Source organism: Scleropages formosus, chromosome 2 (assembly GCF_900964775.1).
Source record: "Scleropages formosus chromosome 2, fSclFor1.1, whole genome shotgun sequence".
Classification (NCBI taxonomy): domain Eukaryota; kingdom Metazoa; phylum Chordata; class Actinopteri; order Osteoglossiformes; family Osteoglossidae; genus Scleropages; species Scleropages formosus.
In genome coordinates, this window is record NC_041807.1 from 20,291,702 (window position 1) to 20,318,438 (window position 26,737).

Below are 26,737 nucleotides of genomic sequence, written 5' to 3' on the forward strand. Positions count from 1 at the left end.
AGTCCGAGCTGTAGTCAAGAGCATGCTGGGGTCCACGTGACCCCTCCGTGCCCCCAGTGCCATTTTTCCACGTGCCAAAACAATTACTGGGAAGGGGTGGAGAGTCTTACTCCAACCAACATCTATTTAATCTAATACTGTCTACAGCTTTGCACTTGAGGCAAATCAACAGATAAATGGAATATGGGAAAATGAGGCAGAGCTAAATTGGGAAGTGCTGCGCCTGTGAACGGTGGTGGTAGGGTGAGGGATGCTCCTGCATCTGAGTAAGCAAAGTGAGTCCTGGCTTTCCTTATCGCTCTCACCCCCAGCCTTCGACAGATACTTCCGGAGTCGGTCCCTCTCCAACAACAGGAGGAACGTGTGGTTTGCGGAGTTCTGGGAGGAGAACTTTGGCTGCAAACTGGGATCCCACGGCAAGCGCCCGGGAAGCCTTAAGAAATGTACAGGTATGGTGCTCTAATAATATGACATATCTGAGAGTGACAGTCAAGTTTGGGCCATTCACCAAGTCACTCAGGGGTCCTGTTAGTTTGTGTCTAAATTGGCTCTTCAGTCCTCCTCGTTAGGTTATGGTTGTCAGGTTCTAGAAAAGTGCCATAAAAATTTTGGACAGTGAGATGAATATCCCTGCTAACACTACATGGTGTAAAGATCATTGATCATAGTCCAAACACCTTGTACTACGCTGACCCTTCTATGAAGATGTGTGGTCTTCAGTACGCTACATCTTCAAGAAACTCTTTTTGTCTATGTCCACCTCCTCTACACTGGTGAAGATATTTTCTTGGTTCTTGTTCATTGTGACCTGTATGCGTTACTAAAACATTTGCTTAAAAACTCCAGCAGTTACATTTTCATTTCCGCTCATTCATTTTGCAGAAACTTCTCTCCAAAGTGAGAAACGTGATTATTAACAAGTATTTACCGGATACCTTTATCTAGGATAGACTGCACTAAACTCCCAACAGTCATTCACTCATCAATACATGTTCCAAAGACATGCTCTTCAGGTTCCCCCATAATGTGTGAGTGTCACAGAGAGAGTGTGTTCCACTGATGTATGGATGAGCGACCCAGAGTAAGTAGTTTATCTAGCAGTGTAAGTCACTGCGGTGAATGTGGTGTGTGGGCTGATAACACTACATAGTATCCATTGTAAGTCGTTTTGGAGAAAAGCGTCTGCTAAGTAAATAAGTGTTAATGTAAATGTAAATAGGGGGGTGCGGTGGCGCAGTGGGTTGGACCACAGTCCTGCTCTCCAGTGGGTCTGGGGTTCGAATCCTGCTTGGGGTGCCTTGCGGCGGACTGGCGTCCTGTCCTGGGTGTGTCCCCTTCCCCCTCTGGCCTTACGCCCTGTGTTGCCGGGTAGGCTCCGGTTCCCCGTGACCCTGTATGGGACAAGCGGTTCTGAAAATGTGTGTGTGTGTGTGTAAATGTAAATACAGCGGAGCAGTGTAACACACTCTCTAGTGGTAATTCAGAGTCACCAGTCCACCTGGAACACATCTTTGGGCTGCTGGAGGAAACCAGAGCGCTCAGAGGAAACCCATGCGAACACGAAGAGATTGTGAAAACTCCACACACGCAGAGTCGGATTTGAACCCATGTCGAAATGCACAGCTCAGGTGGACACAGAGATGTATGCACAAGGGGCGGTTTGAGATGGGGCTGCGTGTGTGTGCTCAGAGAAGATTAGGCAATTGGGCCATTGAATTCAGTGTATATACATAATGGTTTTACCGCAGAAACTGTCATATTCTACACAGCTCGGGGGGATGTCCTACAAAAGAGTGTTGGCCATATTCTGCGTGCATATGTCCATTTAAGAAGGGACCGCATGCGTTCTCCTGCGGACGGAGCCCATCCCTTTGCAGCTGATGAGAAGCGACTGCTTGTGATGCATTATTAAAAGGATTATGGCATCGGCTCGCTTGCCCTGTCCGCAGTCATGGAGCCCGGTGCGCGCGAGGGCCGTTCGCTGACCGACTCCCAGGACAGCGGGCTGCCAGTCGCGGCGAGATTACGGCGTGATGAATGAACTTGTCTGGTGTGAGTACCAAACGGAGGTGCACTGATCCAGCAGCAAGTTATCAGGTCTACTTTGTGTCCTCCAACAGAAAAAAAAGAATAAAAAAAGGAAAATATCACTATGCTTGAGACCAGTTGTTTAGAGAATGGGTTTTCTGACGACTTACACGTCCCTTACTGTAGTAAAGTCGCTGGGGTGGGAGAGTGCGGTGTGCTGACTGCGGATGCTCATTGTTAGTGGAAATGTACACAGCTGCGCATTTTATAGGTTGCACCAGTGCTGAGAAACTTGCGAAACCATACTGTATGGAAGCATTCTTGGGAAATAAAAGTGGGTTTAACTCTTTTCTGAATGATGCAACACTGAACCTCCAAGACCAAACCAGCTCAGGTATTCGTAAATATTACACATCGTGTTCCCATATTATGAAACTCGGGTAATTTTGATTCGGTGCAGCGCACAAAGCTGTGTGATAGCAGTTTGCTGCTGTCAGGATTACCCATGGTGTTGCAGTGTATTCTTTTCTAAGGGCGACACGGTTCGAATTGATTTTGTTATGAACCCGAGTTAGAGTTTCAGTACCATAACAAGACAAGCTGTATGAGCATATTTTCCCCACTTGTGGTTGTCTGCAGAGTAATCATGCAGTGAGACAAACAGCTGAGTCAGCAGCATGTCTGGTCATTGCCCATATGTGTGGGAGCGCGCGCTTGCGTGTGTGTGTGTGTGTGTGTGTGTGTGTGTGTCTTGAATGGTTTTGCTGCATGATAAAGTTGCCTCTGTCAACAGATCTCCTTACAGGCTGGTCCCTCTTCACACGATCATGCGGTCGGAGTCCTTGTGCTTTGCCAGAAGGTGAAGGACATATCTTTCAGGACATCGCCGCCTGTTCGTCCCCACGGAGGAAACATAGAGGACAGAAAGAGTGTCCCGATACAGGTGCTCTATAAGAAGGGAGCTCACTTTCCGGTCGCTGCCACTTCTGTTAAGTGTGGTTAGAGGGGCTCACGTCGCAGCCCGCTGCTAGAGAACACGTTGTTACCTTGCCCCCCTCTCCATGCTGTTCCTCACACCCAAACACGCAAGGCGTGGACGTACCGCACTTCTCGGCACCAATCGGTCCTCTTCGCCGCCAGTTTGAGGACTTGCTAGATGATCTGGCCGTTCTTCCAACGCTGCTAGGGAACATAGCGACACGTTCCTTCAGTAAGCGTCACTCGTACATTGGCCAAGGTTTATCTCCTTCTCTCTGGAATTTCTCTTAAACGTGATTATCTAATATGGTATGAATTGTGCTGATTAATTTCAGAACTGTGCTGCTTGTGTTCCATTCTTTCATGAGTGTAAATAGAGAAAGAACCTTAAATTAAGACATGATATTAACATTTTTTTAGGAAGAAATTAATTATTTTATGTGCAGATGTGATCTTAAGATTCTTTTTGTACTTTTTTGCGTCAGTCACATCCTTCCCCATGCTTGGCCCATGCGAACTTGAATAAATAAAGCCAGCTATGTATTGATTTCATTTGATATCGAAAAGAGAAAGGCCATAGCCAGGAGGGAAAAAATGCAGGTGCCCACAGTTTCCAAGCCACGGTTACAGTTTGGGCCATCGATCTTTAATTGCAATTAATTGTGATAATTACATTTCCAGCAGAATGGAAGAAGGCAGGCTGAGAGGTGCCCCGGGTCTGCGCTCATTCATCGTTGGCTGCGCAGGTGCAGTGGTGCGGTCGGCCTCTGCTGAGCTGCGAGCGGGGCTGCCTTTCTCTAAGGGCTCATTTGCCAGCAGGGTTAACGTAAGCGTGCCCTTTTTTGAAGAGCAATCAAACGTTCTAATTGCGTTCTGCTGTGCTGCAGAAATGAGACCAAATGAGGAGATCGATGAACAGGCAGCGGACCTTTTTTCTCCACGTTAATATTGTTAATGTCATAATCTTCCCCTCTCTGAATTAACTGACTTTGACAGGGTGACGTTCAATAAGCATCAAGAGTAAATAAATGCCCGAATGTCTGGTTTCATTTTTGATCCAAGCAGGAAGGTGTGCTTCCATACTGTAGACGGGCCCTGTCCCCATGTAGGGAACTGAATCGTTCAGGACCCAGAGTTCTTCCTTACTGTAGTTCTACAATCACGCGGTTGCCTTGCGAGGACTATGAAACGACGCGCGTTAGTTACTGCTCTCTCCGCTTCTGTTCTGCTTCCACCTCAACAGGGGAAGTCGACCGTTTGGCTTTCCTCTGTTTTGAGCCCGTGGCTGATGTCCGTATCTCGAGCAGCCGAACCATTGGTGCAAAATATTGTTCATGTATAAAATGCCTCTCAAGTAACATCCTCCAGCGATAGGATTGCCAGTGTGATCCTTACAACATTTTCCCGTTTGTGTTTGGCATTACGTTTCTTTCACGAAATCTTTTTTGATTATTTTCCTTCGTTGCCACCTTCTCATCAGCCGTGTATCCTGCATCAAATGGCACGCTTCCCTCATGGTTTGTGCTAACGGACCGAGTTTCTCATTCTCGCTGGACAGCCGATGGTTTCAAAGTAGAGGCTTCATGAAGTACCATGACGGCTGTGATGGTGCCTTTTAGTTCTCGTTTAAAAAGCTTGCTAATCAGTTTTAAGATTCCAGATGAGACCTCATTGGCCAAAACTCGGTAGCCATAGGGTAGAGAACAAACTTGAATCAAAGCCAAGCATTTTTAGCAGCTCAGCTCTTTGTGGTTCATGCTGAGCGATGGGTAAATGGCTAGAGCGGTGGGAGTGGTCACCGTGTCTGATTTCACATCCCGTTGGAGAAGTGATGGCTTAACGGTGACCTCCGTCACCTCACCGTGGTGACCTGTAACCCACAGCAGGGGGAGAAATGGCTTAAAGGATGAAGGCATCAGTTCAGGTGATGGCTGCCGCTCACCAATCTGTCTGTCTTGCCTTTTGTTGTCTCGCATTTTTACTGTGGATTCTGCAGAGTGCAGGTCTAAAATGATCTGGTCTCTTTGCGAATGGGATTATTTCTCAGAGATGCAATAAAACAGGGACTCGCATCTTGGACCCATAGACAGGCAGAGCAGGTTTTTTCAGGAGAGATTTAGAGCTGTATGCCAATGTAAGATAAGTGCTTTAGGGAACAGATAGCTGTCTGCTCTCAGACGAAAATACCCAAAGCACTTTGAAAAGTAGCAGTCTCCCGATTTGGTGTTTTCCATTCTTGTCCTGATTTCTATTGTCAAACTTGTGGATATTAATTTGTTCTCTGATTGTCGTAGTATTGTTGGTATCCCTGCATGGCATCAGATCAGAGTCAAAAGATTCAGAATTTAAAAAAACCATTGAATTCACCTCTCAGAAATTCAGCAAAAAATCCAAATAGTAGAATCTGGATGCGACATTTGGATGTCCGAATTCAATGGAACACTGAGGGGTACTCAGGGAAGAGCAAACAAGCCTGGATCAATCAATCAAATGCTCTCTGACCAATCATGAAGCAGCTCTTAGGTCAGAGGGAGGGGTTTGTAGATTTGGCATCACATATTGAAATGAGAAACTGATTTCAGAGATGGGAAAAGAAAAAAGTCTTAGCTGTGTAATGTAATAAATATTATATAATATTAAGAATGGAATAAATTGAAATAATATATAATTATTTGAAATGATATTAAATTGTTTTCTTTATAATTTAATCAACCAATCAATCAATCAACGAAATTTTAAGTTTATTTCATGCGGGGAGGGCCACTTCCTGGAAGAACATAAATTACTAGCCGGAGTCATGGAGGAGACTCGCTGTATTTCGTGATGTCCACATCCTCGTTCCAGCAGCATAACACCCCTGGGTTAAATGAATTCAAGTAGCAGAATTAGTCCCTGCAGAGACTAATGAAGTACCTGTCCAATATTAAGGTACTTACGATGATTTACCATTTATGCATGTTTTTAATTATTACTGCAGCATATTTTTTAGGAGAAATACCTTACTCAAGGTTCTCTAGCAGTGGGCTGCAGTTCGAAAGGCCGCAGTGTGACCTACCGCACTACCTGCCGTCTCTGCCTCCTGTGTTGACAGTCCCTTGACCTTGCTCCGTGGCTCCCAGCCAGGTGTGAGTCAGTGTAGTCATGATGACAACATAAGAAAGAGCACATAAACAGCAGTTTTTCTCTGATTTATCATGGATACCTGTATGAATACTGTTCCAGCAGTAAACTTGGGGTAAACTTTCCAGTTACGAGATGGTTTGCCTTTACTGAGTTTGTCTTGATATTCCCTGTTAGCCATAAACTTTAATTAAACGCTGCCTGCTCCACCAAAACAGGAGCTTTCATATCCACCAGGAGCCAAGCTGAGAACTGTTGTTCAACTAAATTAAAGAAATGGGGAAAAAAAGCTGATTTGCATGCCTGTTTCTACTCCTATCCATCCATTTATTTGCTTACATCTGGAGGTGTGTGTTAGTAGCTCCTCCTGGGGAGTGTTGTGCTCTTTGTGGAGTTGCTGCTGTTCAGGGTCTCAAGGTCTGCATCACGTTCCTGCGCAGGAGGTGATGGGAAGCCAAGGAGAGCGGCCGCCACGCAGTTAATGCGATTTCACGCACCATTTTGTTTCCAACAAAAGGGAAATCTCTCAGGTGGAGCTTTTAATTTCTTAGTGTTGTCCCTCGGGTGACTCAACGTCTTACTGACGAAGTAAATCTCAGAGTACGTTCGGAGCAGAGAGGGTCACATGGGAGGGTGCGAGAGAATGAGAAAATGGGATGTTTTCTTGTAAATGCAAATGTATCCCAGGCTGAAAGTGAGCCAGGTGAAGTCTGAGAAATCTGTCTGACCAAAAATGAGCCGCAAAGGGGTTGGCAGGTGGAAGCGCAGAGCTGTAATATGATGGGAAGGTTCGCACAGCACCGCATCCCTTAGTCCAATAGAGGAACGTTTGCATGGATTGGAAATACGTTCGGGGGGATAGGCAACATAGTGCTTAGAGCTGCAGTTCTTGGGCTCCAAGGACCCGGGTTGAAATCCAATCTCCTTCTACAATATACCTGGTCTAGGTACTTACCCTGAATTGCTGTAGTCAAAACTCGCAAGCTGCATAAATTGTAAAATAAGGGTAGTTCATTTTAGTGGGGAGTGTCAGATCAGTGCAGCTATAATGAAAGCAGAAATAGTACAGTGCACACCTCCACCTGACTCCTCTTCATGGTCTTACATCAACTTAGGGTTGAGCACCTGGAAAGCAGCGTCCTCTGACAGAGCGCAGGAAAAAGGCTATGTGGGTAAGGGCTTTTGTGGAAAGTGATTAGAAGGTCTTACTCAGATTTTTACCAGGCCTAACGTATGTTTGGTGAAACCTGACTCCATAATAGATGGACCCATAGTGTTCGTCTCTCCTGCTATCAAATTCCAGCGATTCCAATAATTCGGTCCCTCGTCCCTTACTTCTCCTTAAAAGGTCTTTGGAACCAACACCATGTTTTTTTGCAATCCGACAGCTGATGTGTAAAGTCAATCGAGGGTGAAAACGTGCTACGCGAAGGATCTGTCGTGGGTATTCTTCCAAATGTTCATTTGTAGTAGCTGATCTTGTCTAGAAACCGTGTCTCACGTGTGGAATAGCTGTCTTTGTACTAAAGAGAGTTCAGTGCAAATTAAGTGAGTTAAAGCAAAAGTCACATGTTGGATGTGGCAATAAAAGGAGCTTCTCTGTGGCCTTGAGGGACTGAGGCGGGAGCCCTCTGTGTAGTGTAAAACAGAGTGCTCTTACCACACTGTTTCCTCCATTTGATACCAACACACACTGTGGAGTTCTTCGTCTGTCGCTGTCAGCAGCCTCAGATGGGGCTGGGTACATCCCATCATTAATGCATCGAAGCGCTTTGACAAATCTGGGACTTTCATAATAAACTCAGGGACGATAATAATCTGTCATTAATGTAAATGGATTCTGCGATTTCAAACACATGTAGGATTTTACTTTAAAAAGCTGCCTACCTTAATGGCTTTGATATTTATGCATTCTTATCTTGAGATACAATGGCGCCTCATTGCTCACCAGAATGGTAAAATATAAACTGGCCCAAATTGTTGCAGGGAATTGAATTTGCATACTTAAATGATGTTTATCCACAGTGTTTATTCACATGATTGTCTGTCAACCACGTTGCTATTCATCATCCTTTAAGGTGCAATAATTTTTCTTTTTTCCATCAGATGTTCCCCTGCAATCAACCATAACTGTCCCCTTCCTGTGCCTTGTCCACATTTACAGTTTCGTCGTCCTCCTCGCTTGCTGGCTACATCTAGTTTGATTTTGTGGCTTTGAGGATGAGCGCAGCTGTCCCACGTCGTGTGAGATTGTCAGTACACTTTGGGATGACCTCTGACACTGTTCTTTGTACGCACAGTTCAATTCAGTTTTATTTTGACAGAGCGCTCTTCTCACACAGCGACAAAGGGCACCGAACAAAGGATCAAGAAACAGAGTAGAAACAGGTATAGCAGATATAACGTAAGACTATACAGAAAAGGTTAGCTATACATTTAAAGACTATAGAGACTATACTAGCTAGTAAAGCTATAGAGCAAACCAGCTGGCGACTGAGGAAAGGAAAACAAAAACTCCAAACTAGGAAAGGAAGAAGAATAAACCTCTGGGGGTCCAAGTGCCAGTGGCTGACCCCTTCCTGGGCATTGTAGACAGAAAAAGAGTGTGAGTACTGAGTATGAGTTACAGCTACAGCTACAGTAATACAACTGTTGATGACACTGGTACAGTCCCTAGCAATGCATTGTAAAGTTTACTGGTTTCAGATTTTTCCTCAGACAGACGGGGGAAAACTGCAGATGCATAGAGACTGTTTCCCAGGCGTGCTGTAACACATCACAAAGGCAAGGCTACAGCTTAGATTTAGCTATTTCAGTGGGTGTTTTCATGCAGCACCAGGCCTGCAATTTTGTGACATGGGAGTAGCCATTACAAAAATGCCATGTATCTATAGCATACTCTGTATTGAGCCGTTCTAGAAAATGTCAGCGCACCGTATTCATGTAATCTATTGATAAGGATTGTTTAATGATAAATATCTTATGCAGTTTACTTTGATGAGTAAATGCAAATTATGTACTGCCCACTGTGGATTTTTTTTTTTTAAAGAAACGGCTATGACAAATCAATCACCACAATACGGGGCATAAATAAATCACAGGGGGACGAAAGAAATAACATATTTGAGTTATTTAGTTATCACAGACTTAGTATCTATTCCCTACACTCTTTGCTTTCAGTCATATTGTACAGAGATTCTTCACGAATTATTCAATTAATGCTCTTTGCTCTCACTGAGAGATTGTAAAGGGACATTTTAATCTAATCAGTATTGCCCTGCAGCTCAGAGGAAAAAATAAATTCTAAATTAAAAACAACAACGCAATAAAATCCTCCTTAGTGTACTCAAGTAAGAGAGAGAGCATATAGTATTGAATTATGCTGAATATAGTATAGGCTACATTAGTACAGTGTCGTAGGTGTATTACATTTTGATATATTATGGGGTACGGTGTGTAGCCCGTCTATTGGATTTTGAATTAAGTGGTGCACCAGGCAGCACTAATGCCACACGGCTTCTGGCATCTGGTTTGGTATATGGGGTTCCGTCCCTGCTCGGTCTCTATGGAGTTTCCGTGTTCTACCAATGTTCACGTGGGTTTCCTCCCACAATTCTAACATACGCTCATTTGACTTTAAAATTAGAACAGCTGATGCTGTTATTGCTCAGTATTGCTGTGCACAGTGCCGTGGGTTTGGATGGGGCAAAGAGGGACGCAGAGACAGCGTTTGTGACAAACAGTTTATTAGAACACCAGCACCAGGGGGGGGAAAAAATGCTTCTGGTCCAAGGACCCACTTTCCTTCAGAACCTGCACCTACAACCAACCTGCCTAATCCCCTAGGCTTTCTCTTAACACACTCGTAGACACGGTCACCCCATCATTTTCCCCCTAAGTGCCCCCAGTGGTTGCACACCCATATTTCACATTATTCCCCAGAATGCAACTATTTACATTTAGGAGTTTCCCTCCTAAAACAGTAACGCGGGGTCGTTACAGTATGTATGAACATTAAATTTTGCCAGATCATTCTGTTCATACAATATGTCTGTTGTGTATTTCTTCATCCTGTTAACCTTTGCAATAACAAATGTCTGATTACAATAAAAATATATATATATGTATGTATGTGTGAGTTTCTGTACTTGTGTTGCTATTTAATTTTTTTCTGGAATGTTTCAGTTTTGTGCGAGTGCATTAAAGGGAACCGTTCAGCTTTCTTCACACAGACAGTTCTGCATTCAGACATTCAGGTTGATAAATTCAGAGAGAAATGTGCTATTCGGGCTTTTCTGTGCCAGCTGAAGCTGAGTTTAAAATGTGTAACTTTAGAGAAAATTCCCGCATAAACGTCTGGCCTTTTTGACAGGAAGGTACATGCAGTTAAGTTAGAAGGCACCTCTTCTGGCTCAGTATGGTACAGAGTGCATGTTATAACCCAACTAAACATATTGATACAGATATCTGCCATTATGAGTTATGTGCTGAAGTAATGCAATGGATTAAAAAAAAACTACCAGAACTCTACAGTAGTTTGTGGCTCCTAACTTTGCGTTTTCTGTTAAAAGAGCGCAGACCCAGCACTTCATATAACAGGATTTCCTGTAACATATAAAAATAATAGGTTAAAAGCGACGAACTGGGACTGTGTTCTGTCCCAAGTTACTGGTTAAAGTAACTCAACGAGCCGTTTCTTTCACCTGTCCCAGGGTTGGAGAAGGTGGGGAGAGACTCCATCTACGAGCAGGAGGGGAAGGTGCAGTTTGTGATCGACGCTGTGTACGCCATGGCCCACGCCTTGCACCGCATGCACCGGGACCTGTGCTCCGGCTACCCAGGGCTGTGCTACCGCATGGCCAACATCGACGGCAAGGAGCTTCTCGCCTACATTCGCACCGTGAGGTTCAATGGTGGGTGGCCAGACCTGCTCGATAACTCCTCGATCCCATCAGAGTCAAGCTTTAGGGAAGGGCTCTATACAAACCCAGCCTTTGCATTAAAGGTTTGTGTCCTTAACCTCTAAGCTCTCCTAGTAAATGTGATTCTGCTTATTGTACGATAACAATAAGCAGTGTTGAACTGCCGTAAAGCTGCCGAAGAGCCAAAACAATCCATCCGCAGCCCTTTGCTTCCCCATGCTGAGTGTCTCCGGAAAGCGGCCCATGGGGGAGCAGTTCTAAGAAGGCATGGCGGTGGGTTCCGGACTGATAATGGTTCTGCCAACATTGCTCACATGCTGCTTAATCTGTTGTCTATATTTACACTTCAAAAGAGCACCAAAAAAGACAATTATTCATTTTTACTCACTGGTTTTATTTAGCTTCGGTTGCATTCATTTGCATATTTTCTGCATTTTTTTATTTTTGCTGTATTGCTGTGCCCTGGACTTAAATTAGAAGACATGGCAAGTAAGAGTATTTATAAAAAGGTGAGTCTGTGGTTCGTGATCAAGCGCATGTTAAGAGTTCCCATTTTCTTACAGTTTTCTTTTACATTGTAGGTTTTGACTGAGATTGGATCATTTCACAGTAGGTGTCGTTTCCTTTTTGAACCCAGGAGGGATTTGGACTACACTCCACAAAAGACCCAGGAAACTCAGAGGTCCCTGTTTCCTATCTTTTATGACCAGGTCCTCCTGTCACCATCCTGCCTTATCTCACAGAGCCCTGACTTTGGCATTCTGAATACTAACCACAGAGAGACAACTCGCACCAGTCCGTGAGAACGATGAGTACGGCTCCTGTGACCTCAGTGTCCTCGAGCAGCTCAGAGATCATATTAATGGGGACTAATTTCTCGGCATGATAACAACCCCTATAGGCTAGGTATGGAGGTTCTATCAGAGCAGATGGTTCCAGGTACGGTAGCGTGTGGCGCCGAACCCATTGTGTTTCACTCGGCTTTTCTGTGTCATTTCTTTCCCATTCCTACTTCTGCCGTAGCTTTTTTTTAATTCTCTGGAGCTTCGACAATGCAGTGCCAAAAAGTTTCTTTCCTGCTTTGCACTCTCTCCTGAGATCAATTTGTGCAGAGAAATTAATATTTAAGTGTGCCACACAAACCGGAGGGAACACAGGTTTATGTGTGCGTGCATGCGTGCGTGCGTGTGTGCATGTGCGTGTGTGTGTTTGTTTTGAGCTCATTAGCCCATCGGTGGGATTCCACTACTCCGTGCTCAGCAGCAATGAAACAGCACCAGAAATCCATGGCAGTCAACAAAGTACCAAACCACAACAAAATTTCAAGAGAGGGAGAGGGGACAGGCAGAGTGGGGGTTATCCCGTAGCTTTGTGGCAAGGGATCACTAACTGTGTAGCTGCGAGCAGCCTGATTGCCTTTCTTGGGCCCTCCCAAACTGCCCCCGGTGACACCAGTGACACAACGTGCTCAGATAGCCGGACTTGGCAACCTGCTGACATGTGAAGGAACGACAGGACTCCTTCTCAGGAGGCTTTTCCAGGTACAGTATAAATCAGTCAAACACAAAGTTTCACACCCTGTTTTAGAGGCTCCTCTCATGGATACGTTCCCCATATGTGTTGCCATACAGGTTCCTTCCTCTGCGTTTCGACAGGCCATCTGCTTGCGCTTTGTTCTTGCTGCATTCAAAGGTGCTCCACTGGACGGCATCTGCAATTATGTCATTATGTGTTCTCTATTATGTGATTAGCCTCGCCATTAGTCAAAGTGAGAAGCTGCACTTTCCTCCCAAGCTCAAAATGAATCCATTCAAGAGAAGGAGGCTAATCCAATTTAGACAGTAATAAAAATATCATTAAATAATTTTCTGCTTTTACCTAACATCCTGGCTTTGTGTTGCTCAAGGCAGAGTGTACCCCTCATCCACTTTTTCCGCTTTCATGTGAAATATATCACCTTGAATGACATATTGTCCAGCACTGCCAGTTTTAGATATTCCTCCTTCATTTAGTCCTGCAATCAATAAAAAGTACAACCTTGCTGCTTATCACATCTTCATGAATGTGTTTTATTTCATCAAGAAACCATGGATTTATATCATGTTGTTAGAAGGGGAGGCACTTCAAGTACTTAATATACCATATAACTGTGAAGTAACAAAGCCTAACATACAAAAGACAATTTCCTTCCCGTTGAGTGCAGGTATTTATTGGCGAAAAAGCTATTAATGTTGTGTTATCATGATGAACAGAATGTAGACAACTGACCATTAAGAAAGAAATAGGAATGAGATAATGTCCACCTTCTGAAATTGATTAATTGTCTGAATATGTTTCACAATGGTGTGTGGAAATCTTCTGCCGCTTACTCCGTTTAATTTAACCTGTTTCATTGCTGCTGATGTTGACGATATGAGATTCCTTTGACTCTCCATTATACAGTATACCAGTGCGCTGCAAACTAAGCACTAGCTACACACTAATTAAGAGGATTCTTGTTGAAGGCAGAAGTCCTCCTTGTCTCTCTGATAGCAGCCCAAAGCATCCACGTGACAATATGGTGCCGCAATTCTGCTGGAATGTGCCCAGCGTGGTTGCTATGCAACAGTGCTCCTGCAGCGGAACGTTGGTTCGTGTGGAAGCGGTGGATGAGGTAGACGCAGTTGCGTTTTGCTCACATCCGTAAGAACAGCTCCACTTCCACAAAGGGGCAAAAGTGTAATGCTGAGGATGTATGGAAGCTCTCTATTGGTGTTCTGATGAAAATCTTCAGAAGGTTAGATGAAAGCCTTGAGAAAATGAAAAACAAGCTGCACACATCTTCTCGTGCCTTTCACTTTGGAGCAGATGTTCAAGGTTCCCTTTGAACGTCCCCAATGAAACTCATAATATAAAAACTGAGATAAACACACACTTCCGAACTGCTCATAATGTTGAATACATAAGGAATGAATGCTCCTTTGTCAATGAAGGCCATTAAATTGCCCATTTTTTCATCCTGCTGGGTAAGCTAATGAATGTTCCCGGTATCCCTGTATCTTGCGGCTTGATCTGTGCCATGGTTTCATGGTCCAGTAGCAGATGCTCGAGTATATCTCCTCCCGGCATTAGATCAGGTGTAAATTAATCTCCCGTTTCTTCTTGTGCTGTTCAGAGAGACAGGTAGACCTTCTCTGGAAAGGGTGCTCTTGCAGCACTAGTAATACGTATTTCATGTACTGTGTATTTACTAATATCAATAAAACGTGAGTGTCAACATTGATCAAAGAGTAATTCAAGCAATACTTGACCCCAAAATGGATGTGCAGCCAGTTCCCTTGCAAAATTTGCAGCCTGAATAGCACAGCATTACCGCCATCCCCTGGTGGACAGCAGGTGCCGTTTACCGTGGTTTCACAGCTGCTGGAGCGCACACTACCATTTGTAATTCATCAAGCTAACAAGCATCCTTCTCCACAGTAATTCCGTAGAACCCAAGGCGAGCACCTTCCCCTGCCTCAGCATAAATACTTAACACCATATGGGTAGAGCACATTTTTAACAGGCACTTAGTAAAGCAAGTAAATCCTTAGATAATTTCACTAAATATTTGTAAATGGAGGGAACATTAGATGATTAGCTAGATGTAAATACTCTTACAATCTGCTCAATGTTCGTTGTCAGTGGGCCGTGTATGGCGGCGACTGAAGGAAACGGTTGAAGTAGAAGAAAGAAAACCGGCCTTTCCATCCTTATCTCAAAGTAGTGAGTGAATTTTGGTGCTAAAGGAACTCTAACGAAGAGATGCGATGCACTGGGCTACTGCTCAGCATCAGTCGTGACTGAGTGCTTCCAGGAGGGTAATGGCCAACTCATATTATGTTCACCTGAAGAGATTCTAGCAGTGCTTATTTTTATAGAAAGATCACCTATTTACCAAAAACGTGTAGACTGAGTGATGATGGATTTCATATAGCACGTGCACTTCATCTTTTGAAAAACTATTGCCATTAATGGATCTTCAGTGATTTTTTAATTTTTTGTTCTGACTGTTGCAAAAAAGCAATGTAATGTTAAAATGAGATATTTTTACACTCCCCCAACAAGTTATGATTATTTACCCAGCATCATAATTTTTACTATAGTAGTTTTAAGGTAAGTACTTTTCTCAGCAGTCCCACAGCTGGAGGTTGGATTCCAACCCACAACTTTTGGGGTAGAAGGCAGCAGCCCTAACCACTATGCTACCAGCTTACCCTTCTTGTTTTCTTTATTTAATCTTTTTCTTTGGGTTTTCTGATGCGCATTGTTACTACAGTGTACTGCAGTGTACACGGCCGCAAGGAGTCTGTGTTTTCTGAGCCGGAAAGTTTCCCGGAAACTTAGGTTTCTGCAGCGTAGGTACTTATTCCATCAAACAGGTATAGGAGAAAGTAGCGCAGCTGCTGTAATTTAATTTTTAGAGGTGAACTCAAGCAGGATGACAGTGATTTGTGCTAAGCGCCACCCCTCACGATTTTATGGTGAGCCCACTGATTGGCTGACAGTCAGAATGACTGTGCGGTCCAGCCTGTGGTTGGCCAAGAGCCAAAATCTGGTTGCACTGGGACAGCTTGCCATTGGTCGGGAAAGAAAGGTGGGAGGGCGGGTTAATTAGGCATCCATCCTGGCGAGCGCCTGATTTGTAATCACACATTATTAGATGAGCAGACTGTGACCCGCAATCAACGCAACAAAGACTCCGTCCTCTGATCCTGTCTATCGACGCCAAAATAACAATGCCGGTCTCCCTCTCAATCATTATCACTTGTTCAAATCAACCTTGTTACCTACATTGTCCTTAAAAATATGTGGTGTGGAAATAAATGGAGGCTGTAGATGCAGAATGAGCACAGTCTGATTAGATGTCATTCTGGCCATCAGTCCTGTCTGGGCGTTCTAAACCACCACTTCACACCCCGACACCACCTCCGACATGAGTGAACCACGGTGATAACAGGCCACCTTCGTTACAACGGCACCTTATCTGGGGGGGCACCTTCTTTCAAGAAAAGGCTTACATTATCACAGAGAATACAATTGTATGCTTTAGACGAATATTATATGCATAAATATATTGTGCAGAATAAGATAAAATGCCACAGAGAATAGCGGAGAGACATTGTAGGGGAATATCGATGAGGAACCCGATGCATAAATGGGAGGAATCTTTTGTTGCAGAACGTGGAAATGATTCTTTGTTGCCGATCCAGTTAGATTATACTAAGATGTAAAACAGCAATCGATACGTGAGAATGAATTCAATAAGCTGGAGATCTCAGGCTGCTGCTTTTTAATGCGCACTATCTCTCATTATCTAAGTGTACCCACAAGCTATTAAACTGCGATTAGCAAATTAATAGAACATTAAGCTCCTGGACAATGGTTGTACATGCCTCGTTTGTTGACGGAAATGCTGGCACCAATAACCTAAACCATGAACCTGTGACCATCGGTACTCGGAACTGGTGGCAGAACTGCCAATATAGACACATCAGCGGTTGCAGTAGTAGTTCAGGGCCTGTTCAGTGTTGTTATGTGGATGCAGTTTACACACAAACTTTTGCTTAGGGTGTTGGGTTGAGCACCTACTTTCTACATTGTTTAACAGTCACCCACCTAAGAGAATATCCGAGATTGTTGGACACCGGAGCCCCATCCAGTTTTTTCATATCACTGGTTAAATGGGCATTGGGAAGCTCACCGTGTTACATTCCCGACAGAACACTAACTCTGTACCCAAGAAGAGAAGGTGCAGCAAGTGCGGAACTTTGTGCCGATGCTTTCTTTCTTTCGGGCTCTTGATGAATTTTGACTTCCATGTCAGGGTACAGCATTTCACTCACTTTTACACTACAGTCCTTCCTCTCTCCACATGACGTAATGAGGACACTTAGGCAGCTGCTGGGCAGGGACAAGGTACTGCGGAGCCAAGAGGCGGTGATTACACAGAGATTCAAGGTGCAACATTGAATAGAGATCTCACATTATACCAAACCGTGATTCACCCTGAGAGCACTCTATCCCTATGGGGTAAACCTTTGATATAGGGATATAACTATTTTTAAAATAGGACTCTGTTTTCACAAGACCCTGCTCCACTTTAAATTGAAACAATCCCTGAAGCTCTGGAAAAATGAGAAGAATAGCAAGTGCCCTGAAGAAGTACGGGTAATAGGGGTTTGTAGCTAGACTATTTTTTTCATTCCTCCATCCGTCCGTCCATCCATCCATTCATCTGTCCACCTACACTTATATCAAAGTAATTTTTTTGGCATTAGCATAAGGTTCTTGTAGGCCATCCATTGAAACTGGGGCTGCTCATTATAGGGGGATTGCTCAGTAGCTTTGCAGAGTGAGGGGTATGGGGGTAGTTTGGATGGCTGGAGACAGAGGTATGGCATTCCCCTTGTTCTCCAAGGTGCTGTTATGTTGTCTGTGAGAAGATACATGGCTTTGATTAGATGCATGAAATACCAACAATACGAAAAATCCCACCAAATGCCCCTTACCCACTGATCTATTTGTTCTATACCAATACTTGGAAAATTAATTGACAATATATTAAAAACATAGCAATACCTTAACATAATGTTAAAAATAGAGCAAGTACAGGAGCTAAAGAAACCATCAAAATACTAACCCTTATTGCTCCTATTGTGCCAGTTTCCTTCATAACATACATGTCCTTTGACTCTTATGTCATTGAGATCAGCGAGTTATGTGGTTTTATATATCAAAGCTCGTGTCCACTTTTTAATCACCATTTTCCAGAGGTGGCTTGATCTCCTTAATCTGAGACGTTAAATCCCTCCTTTTGTCTAATATGTAGCTGGAGAACAGGTACACCTCTGATTGCGCCTTGGGCTGAGAGCAATCAAACTCTTGCCCTCACCCACCACTTAATTAGATATTCGAAATACTGTCAACTCTTTACAGGTAAAGCAGAGTGCAGCCTTGCACTTTGGAATTCTGAATGGCACGAGTTTTTGGTCCAGGAGAAGTCACCAGCCTCTGCTTGACTTCACATACAGTATCATCACAGGGTTAAAGCATGCTATGTTAACAGCAAAGATTTATAGATTTTGTTTACCACTGACTTTATTGGTTGCATAATTCACATTCATCTGACTTTATTGATTACTGGGCATGCAGTTGATAGCTCCTTTGTGCAGGTCCCAGTCCTAAAAAAGTTGCTACAAATATTTTTTACACAACCGTATTTCAGTTTACACAGCTTTAATTTTGTAGCGTGCTATATATATGTATATAAGTATATTTACTGGAGACAGAGCTTGTGGGTGGTACTGTCCCATGGCTGAAGTGATGGATAACCCGCTCCCCACTGTCCGCCCCTACCAAAGGTTTAATGAAGACAAGCAGCTGCGAATTCAGAGGTAATCAGCACGGACTTTTAAAGGCAGTTGGTCTGAGGAAATAGGAGGACGGCTTAAGGAAATGTGGTTAGCGGTTGTTGCTGATTTGCCTGAATGGGGTCTGCTTCGCTTGTTTTGGTTTACAATAAACTTTATTTTTTAGAAAAACCTGCATTCCTGTCCTATATATATACATAGGAATAGATTTCAGTGTGAGTTAATATATAGAATGAACACACTTTAGATGCCCTTAGATATTTTACTGTGGACTCCGGTATAATGACTACAGAATCTCTTTTTATGTGGTTGCTGCAGAAAGAGACTGAGTGGTTTGCATATCCAAAAAAAAGATCTTCCTTTTAATTTGTGGCTCGCTGCCTTGTTGCAGCCACACTGTAAATTAAAGTGTGGGAGATAATAGGCTTCCTCAGACGGCCATGTGTGTCGGTTAATTTATTACCAACAACAACGGAAAGTGGGCTCTCCCCCAGCTTCACCGCCCAGCACACCAACCACTACGATAAACAGCAACACACTTTCACATCTTGGACAATCCCCCGCCCCTGCAGCGATGGGCCGCATTGTTCTGTCGGAGTCTCTCTGCTGGGGAGAGCCAGCGGAGGGAATCCAGGTGCCACAGAGAATATTATGGTGCAGCATAGCCACACGTGTCACCTGTGACCATCCAGTGTGTCTTTCCCATTGTTCTCTCCTGCTATGCACAATCTGCCGTTTCCTGTATTACAGGAAGTGCTGGGACCCCCGTTGTGTTCAACGAGAACGGGGATGCTCCGGGGCGATACGACATCTTCCAGTACCAGATCACGAACAAATCAACGGCAGAGTACAAAGTCATCGGCCAGTGGACCAACGAGCTGCACTTAAACGTGAGGAAAAAGTCTTTATCCTTTCTGATTAAACTGCTAACAACCCTTAAAAAACTGATGACTGTGAATCCACACACCCCATGCAGTTCACCTGTCACTTGCGTATACGCACACACACGTAAATAACACATATGCATATACTAAATATATAAAAGTTTGCCTTACTCGGGAATATGAGTAAGGGTAAACAGCTGTGTCTCAAATAAACATGCATCATATCGTATGACTGACTGCAAAAACAAGTTTGATGAACATCTTGCATGTTCCTGTGGGTATTTTTGTGCTCCTCTGTGATGTTCCCAGGGATTCGCTATCATTTGCTGTAACTCTTGGTCTAGAACATCAGTTCCCCCATGCTGCTCTATACCTCTCTTTACTGCTCCGTAACTGAGTTCACAGTTCCACTGATGGCATTAAGTGAAGGCACAAACAAAAAATGACAGAAGTAAAAGTACGCCCATAAAATCAGATTTTGCGCGTGCAGTAATTTAAGTGTGTGAGCAGTGATTTGAAACTTTTAAATCTCTACTATCCATCATTACTGCCATTTCAGCTAGTATTCATTTGTCTGCTCAAACTTTTCTGTTAAACCGTTGCTCTGTAAATCTGAGATATCTATAAATGAGTATTAATTTATTTTTTTTTAATCACAGCTTGACCGGTGTGAATAAAGATAAATAAATGAAATGTGCAGTTTCTCAGGATTATAATTATGCAAGCTGTCACACGCTGAAATAGTAATCTTCTTGATTTGGGCTTGAAAATTCGGTGAGAAAATGTAAAAGATGGCCTGGAGTTTTTAATTAAAACATGGATTAAAAAGCATCAATGATAAACCCGATTACTGAACATTGTTGAAGCTGTTGCTGGTATGTAGCTTTCTGGACAAAAAAAAAATTGGCTCTGCGTTCCTGTTTTCTTGTCCTCGTAAGTGCATGTTTTATGAGATAAGTCTAATTAGAGTGCAATTCATTTGCAAGTTGTTTTCTCAATAATTGCAATAAAAAAGTTCATGACTTGACATCATTCCTTTGAAGTATGAATAATTCATGCCTGTCCAATGCTTTCCTGCATGAAAACGACGAGGATAATAGATGCACCCCGTTGCATCCTCTCTGGCCATGTGGAGGGCATGCGAATCAAAGGCCTCCTCATCCCTCCGATTTCCTGTCCCCTGCGACTGGGCTCAGCATGGGGAGGCACGTGTCCTCCGTTCCGCCCGAAATGGAACGTGTTCACTGGCTTGGGCTCTGATGCGAGGGTGAGGGAGGCTGTGACAGGGCGACCTCCCGGGAAACCCCCCAGGGAGCCGTATGACGTGACGGAGTAGGAGCTCACAGCTCCATGAAACGAAAAAGCAAATCACAGCAGAGCCCTTGTTAAAACCTCACACTGTTTACACTCTGGTGTGGAAGCAAACAGTTATTGTGTAACATAAACATGACAGAAAGGATGTATTTTATTCATATTCTAAAGATTCGTGCGCATTTTCTTCTCTCGCTGTGAAAGTATGTCATTCCGTTTTATGGACGGTTAGGGAAACTTCTGCAAAGCAGCTGTTCTAAAGCTTAGCTGATAAAGACCTGCTATGATGAAGTCCCTCGGTGAGTTATTCACTGATACATGTATGTGAACATAATCAGAGGGATGCTGCAGGAAGGGACTTTGAGAGTCACTTATGGCCAAAGTCTGTGATCTATTATCAAAGTTTTTTTTTTTTTTTTTTCCTTTCCGTTTGCCTGCTCTTTTATGCATTTATGAATTAAATGATTTGGTACTCTCTGGGTGTCTGGCAGTTGCCGTGTCAGTATAAGCACAGCGAGTGGTGTGGAGCTGCTCTACAGTTACTGCAAAGCATAGTTGGCACTGCCAGGTTCTCCTTTTAAAGGCTGTGCTATTGATTTTACAATAGAAATTTGAAAAAAGCCCATTACAAACAATTTAAGGTATTACCCTCATAAGAGCTGTTAAATGCAAGAGAGTGCAGGATGAGGCCAACATTAAACCGCCATTTTTCCTCCCTTTGAGTTGACGTCCTTCTCCTGTCTTAAGGCTCGTGAGTAAGAGGGGTGGTTTCCCTTGAGCCGGTCCCTCACGTGGTTCTGTCCTGTCTCACCGCGCAGATGGACGCGATGCGGTGGGCGCGGGGCAACCCCGCCGTGCCTGCTTCCGTGTGCAGCCTGCCTTGCAAGGCAGGTGAGCGGAAGAAGATCGTCAAGGGTGTGCCGTGCTGCTGGCACTGCGAGCGCTGCGAGGGATACCACTACCAGGCCACTGAGTTCAGCTGCGAGCTCTGCCCCTACGAGCAACGGCCTGACCGCAACCGCACCGGCTGCCAGCCCATCCCCATCATCAAGCTGGAGTGGCACTCGCCTTGGGCCGTCGTGCCTGTCTTTGTCTCCATGCTGGGCATCGTCGCCACCACCTTTGTCATTGTCACCTTTGTGCGCTACAATGACACACCCATTGTGCGCGCCTCTGGTCGGGAGGTGAGCTACGTGCTGCTCACGGGCATCTTCCTGTGCTACGCCATCACTTTCCTGATGATCGCCACCCCGGACGTGGCCGTGTGCTCCTTCCGCCGCATCTTCCTGGGGCTGGGAATGTGCTTCAGCTACGCTGCCCTGCTGACCAAGACCAATCGCATCCACCGCATCTTTGAGCAGGGCAAGCGGTCGGTGACGGCGCCCCGTTTCATCAGTCCTGCTTCGCAGCTGGTCATCACCTTTAGTCTCATCTCTGTGCAGCTGCTGGGGGTCTTTGTGTGGTTTGCCGTTGACCCGCCGCACACCGTCGTTGACTTCGGGGAACAACGCACTCAAGACCCTGACAATGCCCGCGGGGTCCTCAAGTGCGACATCTCAGACCTGTCGCTCATCTGCTCCCTCGGATACAGTATTCTGTTGATGGTCACATGCACTGTTTATGCCATTAAAACAAGGGGCGTACCGGAGACATTCAATGAGGCCAAACCCATTGGATTTACCATGTACACTACCTGCATCATCTGGTTGGCATTTATACCAATATTCTTCGGGACTGCACAGTCAGCAGAGAGGGTAAGTTTTAAAGTACCACATCGGTGTTCAACTGCCTTCACAATCAATGTTCTATCTATCTATCTATCTATCTATCTATCTATCTATCTATCTATACTCTTGAGCACAGTATGTAACTTGAATTGCCATCCATCCATCCATCCATCCATCCAACATGGAAACCTCCCAGGATTAAAATAAAACGTAGGCGATTCGCAAAGGGCTTTCATAATGTGTCTAAAAAATTACTTCCATGACACTTCAGCCAGTTTCTATAAAGTGTATCAGCTTCCTTTTGATCTAAGATGCCTGAGCAGGTTGACAGTGTCGGCAGCTCAGGTTTGGGTGCCGCTGGAGGAGTGCTTGTGGTCTGGGAGGACTGTGCACAATGTTCCCCTCCACGGTTCGGTTCTCCGCACACATTCCCTTGGGCTTCTGCATGACAGAGACAGAGCTCCTCTCTCAAAGAAAGACTGTGGTCGCTGCTGTGTAGAGCGCATTTTATCATGCTGGAATCTCTGGTTTTAGCCAGGTAACTCCCTCGAAGTGTGGTGTTCCAGGTGCTATTGTGTGTAAGATAAGGCATTTGGGTTGGATCACGTGATGACACTTATGAGTAATTATGCACCAGAGTGTGTAGAAATGAACTCCTGATTAGCCGTAGCACCACGTGTCTCAGTTTTGTGCTTTAGGCCTACTGGGTTCTTGTTTGCCTGTTTTGGAGCATGCCACTTCTGAGTCATGGAAAGGACAGCTCTGTCGGTAACCTTCAGCGTGAGCTCGGTGGCTCCAAGGATGATGAAAGCCCCAAAACCAGAGCACATGTATTTTGTTTCATACCAAATTATTTGAAGAAATGTGGCATTTCAGCTAGCGGGGGACACCCGGTATTTCAAATCAAGTCCATAAAATGCAGTTATATGGTTGCCCCACAGAGCTTCTGTGGCTGAAGATTCAATTGAGCAGATTGTTCTCATGTTGTAGCAAAGTGGCATCACTTCAAGGCTTTCCACATTTTCATTCTGCACTTCTGCTCTCTTTCTACTGTTTCCCATGAAGGTCTTCGTAAAGAGGCCGGTGATCAGTGAACAGGCTTTATGGTGTGAAAGGAGACGGAAATAGTCCACTTTAGCCGGTTCTCTGCTTCTTCTGCATTTCATTTCTGCCTGTAGACCATCGCTGGAGCTCTTCCAGGGTCTGGAGCAATTCCACAGACATCCTGGCTGGATTTCTGTCACGGTGCTGTTTACCATCTTGCGCTGTCACCTGTGCAGCATGTGCGTAATGGGGGGGGGGGGGGGGGGGATCTTGGTCTCTGACCATGGCTATTTCTTTGGTCATCTCCTCTGCAGTTTCAGAATTGGGCGAAAAGGACTTCAGTAAAATATGGCTTTTTAAATGGGAAGAGTAGCAGAAAGAAAAGGGACAGCAAGAGCACTTTCTTCTCACATGTGTTACCTGTGGCTTGACAGACTTGTGCCAGTTCTCGATGGGATTAATCATCCTCTGTTAAACTCCGGAACAAAAAATAAATAAACAAACAAACGAAGAACTGAAATGAAAAGTAAACTTGCCTTCAGATCTAGAAATGACTGGCACACACACACACACACACACACACTGTCCAACGCAGAGCCAATGAGCAGAACCGAAATGGTGCCAATGGGAAAACTGGATTGCTTCCTTCGAACCGTCGGTCTCATCCCGACTCCCTGGGAGAGGCGAGCTTCCCCGGAGACACCGTGTGGCCCGAAAGATGCTGCCAGATCCAAGGCCTCAATAACAAGACGCCGCCTCTCGCTCTCACGCATCACGCGGCGTCCGTCTGGCAGAGCCGGCGTTGCGTTTCTCCTGGAGCAACCGTGAAACTGGAGCGCGATGTGGCACAGCGAGCGTGCGCGTCCCACAGACCCAAGAGCCCCATCGAGAGCGCACAACTTCTCCATGGGGAGCGCTTCCCGCGGTTTACTCGCAGAATTGCCTCCGCACCCCTGGGGAAAGAGCTCCCTCCCTGGGTCCTGGGGACCCCCTGTGTACTCCGTGTTCGTTTTTCCCCAGTCAACTCCTCATTAAGTCCAGCTTAAGCTGTTACAAAATTCCAATATAGTTCAGGCGTTTATTAATTGTTAAAAGAGGCACATACTTTTGGATAATTGTTATGTGCATTTGCGTTTGTACGAGTTAAAAGAACAACAGTTTTGTTCCCTTCGTTGAGTTCATTTGTGACCGTCAAGCAAGATAGTGCAAGTAAGTATTGAGGCAAATTAAAACAATTAATCATTAAGTTAATTTAATTGTTCAGGGTTAGGCGATTTAAAGCAATCTTATATTAATAGAAGGGTTAGAGAACGGAGCGCGAGTTTACCGTGATAAAGAGACGCGTTCAGTGGGAAACACATATTCAAACCAAATCAGATATGGCTTTGATTTTTTTTATTTAAATTAGCACTGTGTTTTCCGGCACAGAATCATTTAGGAGAAATATTTCAAGGAAGTGAGAAATGTCACGATATGTCAAGTGCCTGCAGGGTTTATCCAGGGATGGAAGGAAAGGGCTTCTTAAAGATGTTTCTCTTTCATGCAAATTTCACTTCATCAGACGTCAGTGGCCTTTCAGAGAGGGTTCTGGGAAAGCAAGTTCGCAGTTATCGTGTCATCATGTGCCAGTTGTGCGGAATTATTAATGTCAAGGATGTGAAAGAGAGCTTTTTTGCAGGGAACTGCTGGTGGTAGTGAGAAGGAAGGCTTTGGAGCAACGTGTTGTCAGACTTTGTCTGTTTTGCGCTACAGGAAACGTCTCCGAAAAGTCGAGCGAAAGGCCTTGATGAAGTATTGCCGGAGGGGGGCTGGGCAGTGAATTCTAGAAGTCCTGAAAATGATCGCATCACACACGTTTCAGAAATTATTAATGAGCACCCGCCAGAGTACAATATCACAGAGAATCACAAGGGGGGGGTCTGGATTTCTCCCTTTACTACAGGTGTCTGTCGACATATTCGACTTAGAACGATCCCCACAGCAAATGACTTTTTATTTGAAATGGCTGGGAAGTAAAAAAGTGAGTGTTCTGACAACACTAGAAATAGCGAAAAAGACAATAGATTTAGAAATGAAAATGAGAAGGAGTGAAAATCATAGTGTAACACACACACACACACATTTTCAGAACCGCTTGTCCCAGACGGGGTCACGGGGAACCGGAGCCTACCCGGCAACACAGGGCGTAAGGCCAGAGGGGGAAGGGGACATACCCAGGACGGGACGCCAGTCCGCCGCAAGGCACCCCAAGCGGGACTCGAACCCCAGACCCACTGGAGAGCAGGACTGTGGTCCAACCCACTGCGCCACCGCACCCCTGTTAGTGTAACATTAAAATGTAATTATAATACTCTTTTTGTATTACTATTCTATATTAGCATCATTTTAACACATGTAATGTGCGAAATTAGCGAAAAATATGACAAAGCCCTGTTACACAATGCAGCAATCATACGTGTTAATTGCTCGTGTATCTTAATAATACTATAAGACAGCGTAAGGGGATTTTCAACATGTACAAGTCCGCTTGCGGCGCAGTCATCGGGATGGAACTCGAGAGAACGCCGAGGACCGCCCGTGAATTGGAAACGCCCTGTTATGGAGGTTTATTTTGGCTTTTGCTCAATATTTGCTTTTAGACCCCGACCCATTGTTCATTCCGGAAAAATACAAATACAATATCGACGTTATAAAATAGCTGCTTTAGATAACCAGGTGCAGGTAGTTTTATAGAAGCACTGGTTCCTCAGCACACGGTGTCAAGTTTATGCCATCCTGCGGCGCTTAGAAGCTCCAACACTTTATTAGCGGTCCCTGCCGTCTCACTAATGCACTAGGCATTATATCGGACAAATATAACATTATTTTAGCCAAATCTGGCCTGTGGATAAAGTGACCGTCTAGGTATTTAACCGTGTGCAGGTGCCTGTGGTAAAACTGTGTAATCCGCAGTGATTGATCTGTAAAGCAGAACCCTTATACTTTCACCGACCGGGACGTAACATGAGGCTGAGGGTCAGGGTTTCGGCCGGGACGTGCACATCTCGCTGAGGCGCGTCTCTCTTTTTTAAACGAAGCGCGCGTTCGCTGTCCGCCCCGTTCTCCTTCGCTCCGAAACAGGTAAACAAGTTGTGTTTTTATTCCAGTATACTGTACAACTATTGATGTTGCCGTCAAAAAGTGAGACCGGCTGGTTGTCTTTTTTGTGTCATGCAGAAAATAGAGAAGAAGAATCCGGCGTTGATGTATCTGTTTTTTTTCTCAGCTTGTCTCCTCATTGTGGCTCCAGTCCATGTCCACAGCAAACACGGAATCAGCATCTGCTTATATTG

At 44.6% G+C, this 26,737-nt stretch overlaps 1 protein-coding gene across 5 annotated transcripts in view; it reads left to right on the forward strand.

The window, feature by feature from the left end:
- The window catches only part of LOC108931525 (metabotropic glutamate receptor 8-like), a 115,439-nt gene that overhangs the window by 81,453 nt on the left and 7,249 nt on the right, over window positions 1–26,737 (forward strand). For all 5 annotated transcript variants that reach the window (XM_018747306.2, XM_018747307.1, XM_029249838.1 and 2 more), the window contains exons 6-9: window positions 312–449; window positions 10,839–11,039; window positions 19,190–19,329; window positions 21,453–22,388. In XM_018747306.2, the coding sequence (XP_018602822.1) occupies window positions 312–449; window positions 10,839–11,039; window positions 19,190–19,329; window positions 21,453–22,388 (1,415 nt within the window). The remainder of the gene's footprint in view (window positions 1–311; window positions 450–10,838; window positions 11,040–19,189; window positions 19,330–21,452; window positions 22,389–26,737) is intronic.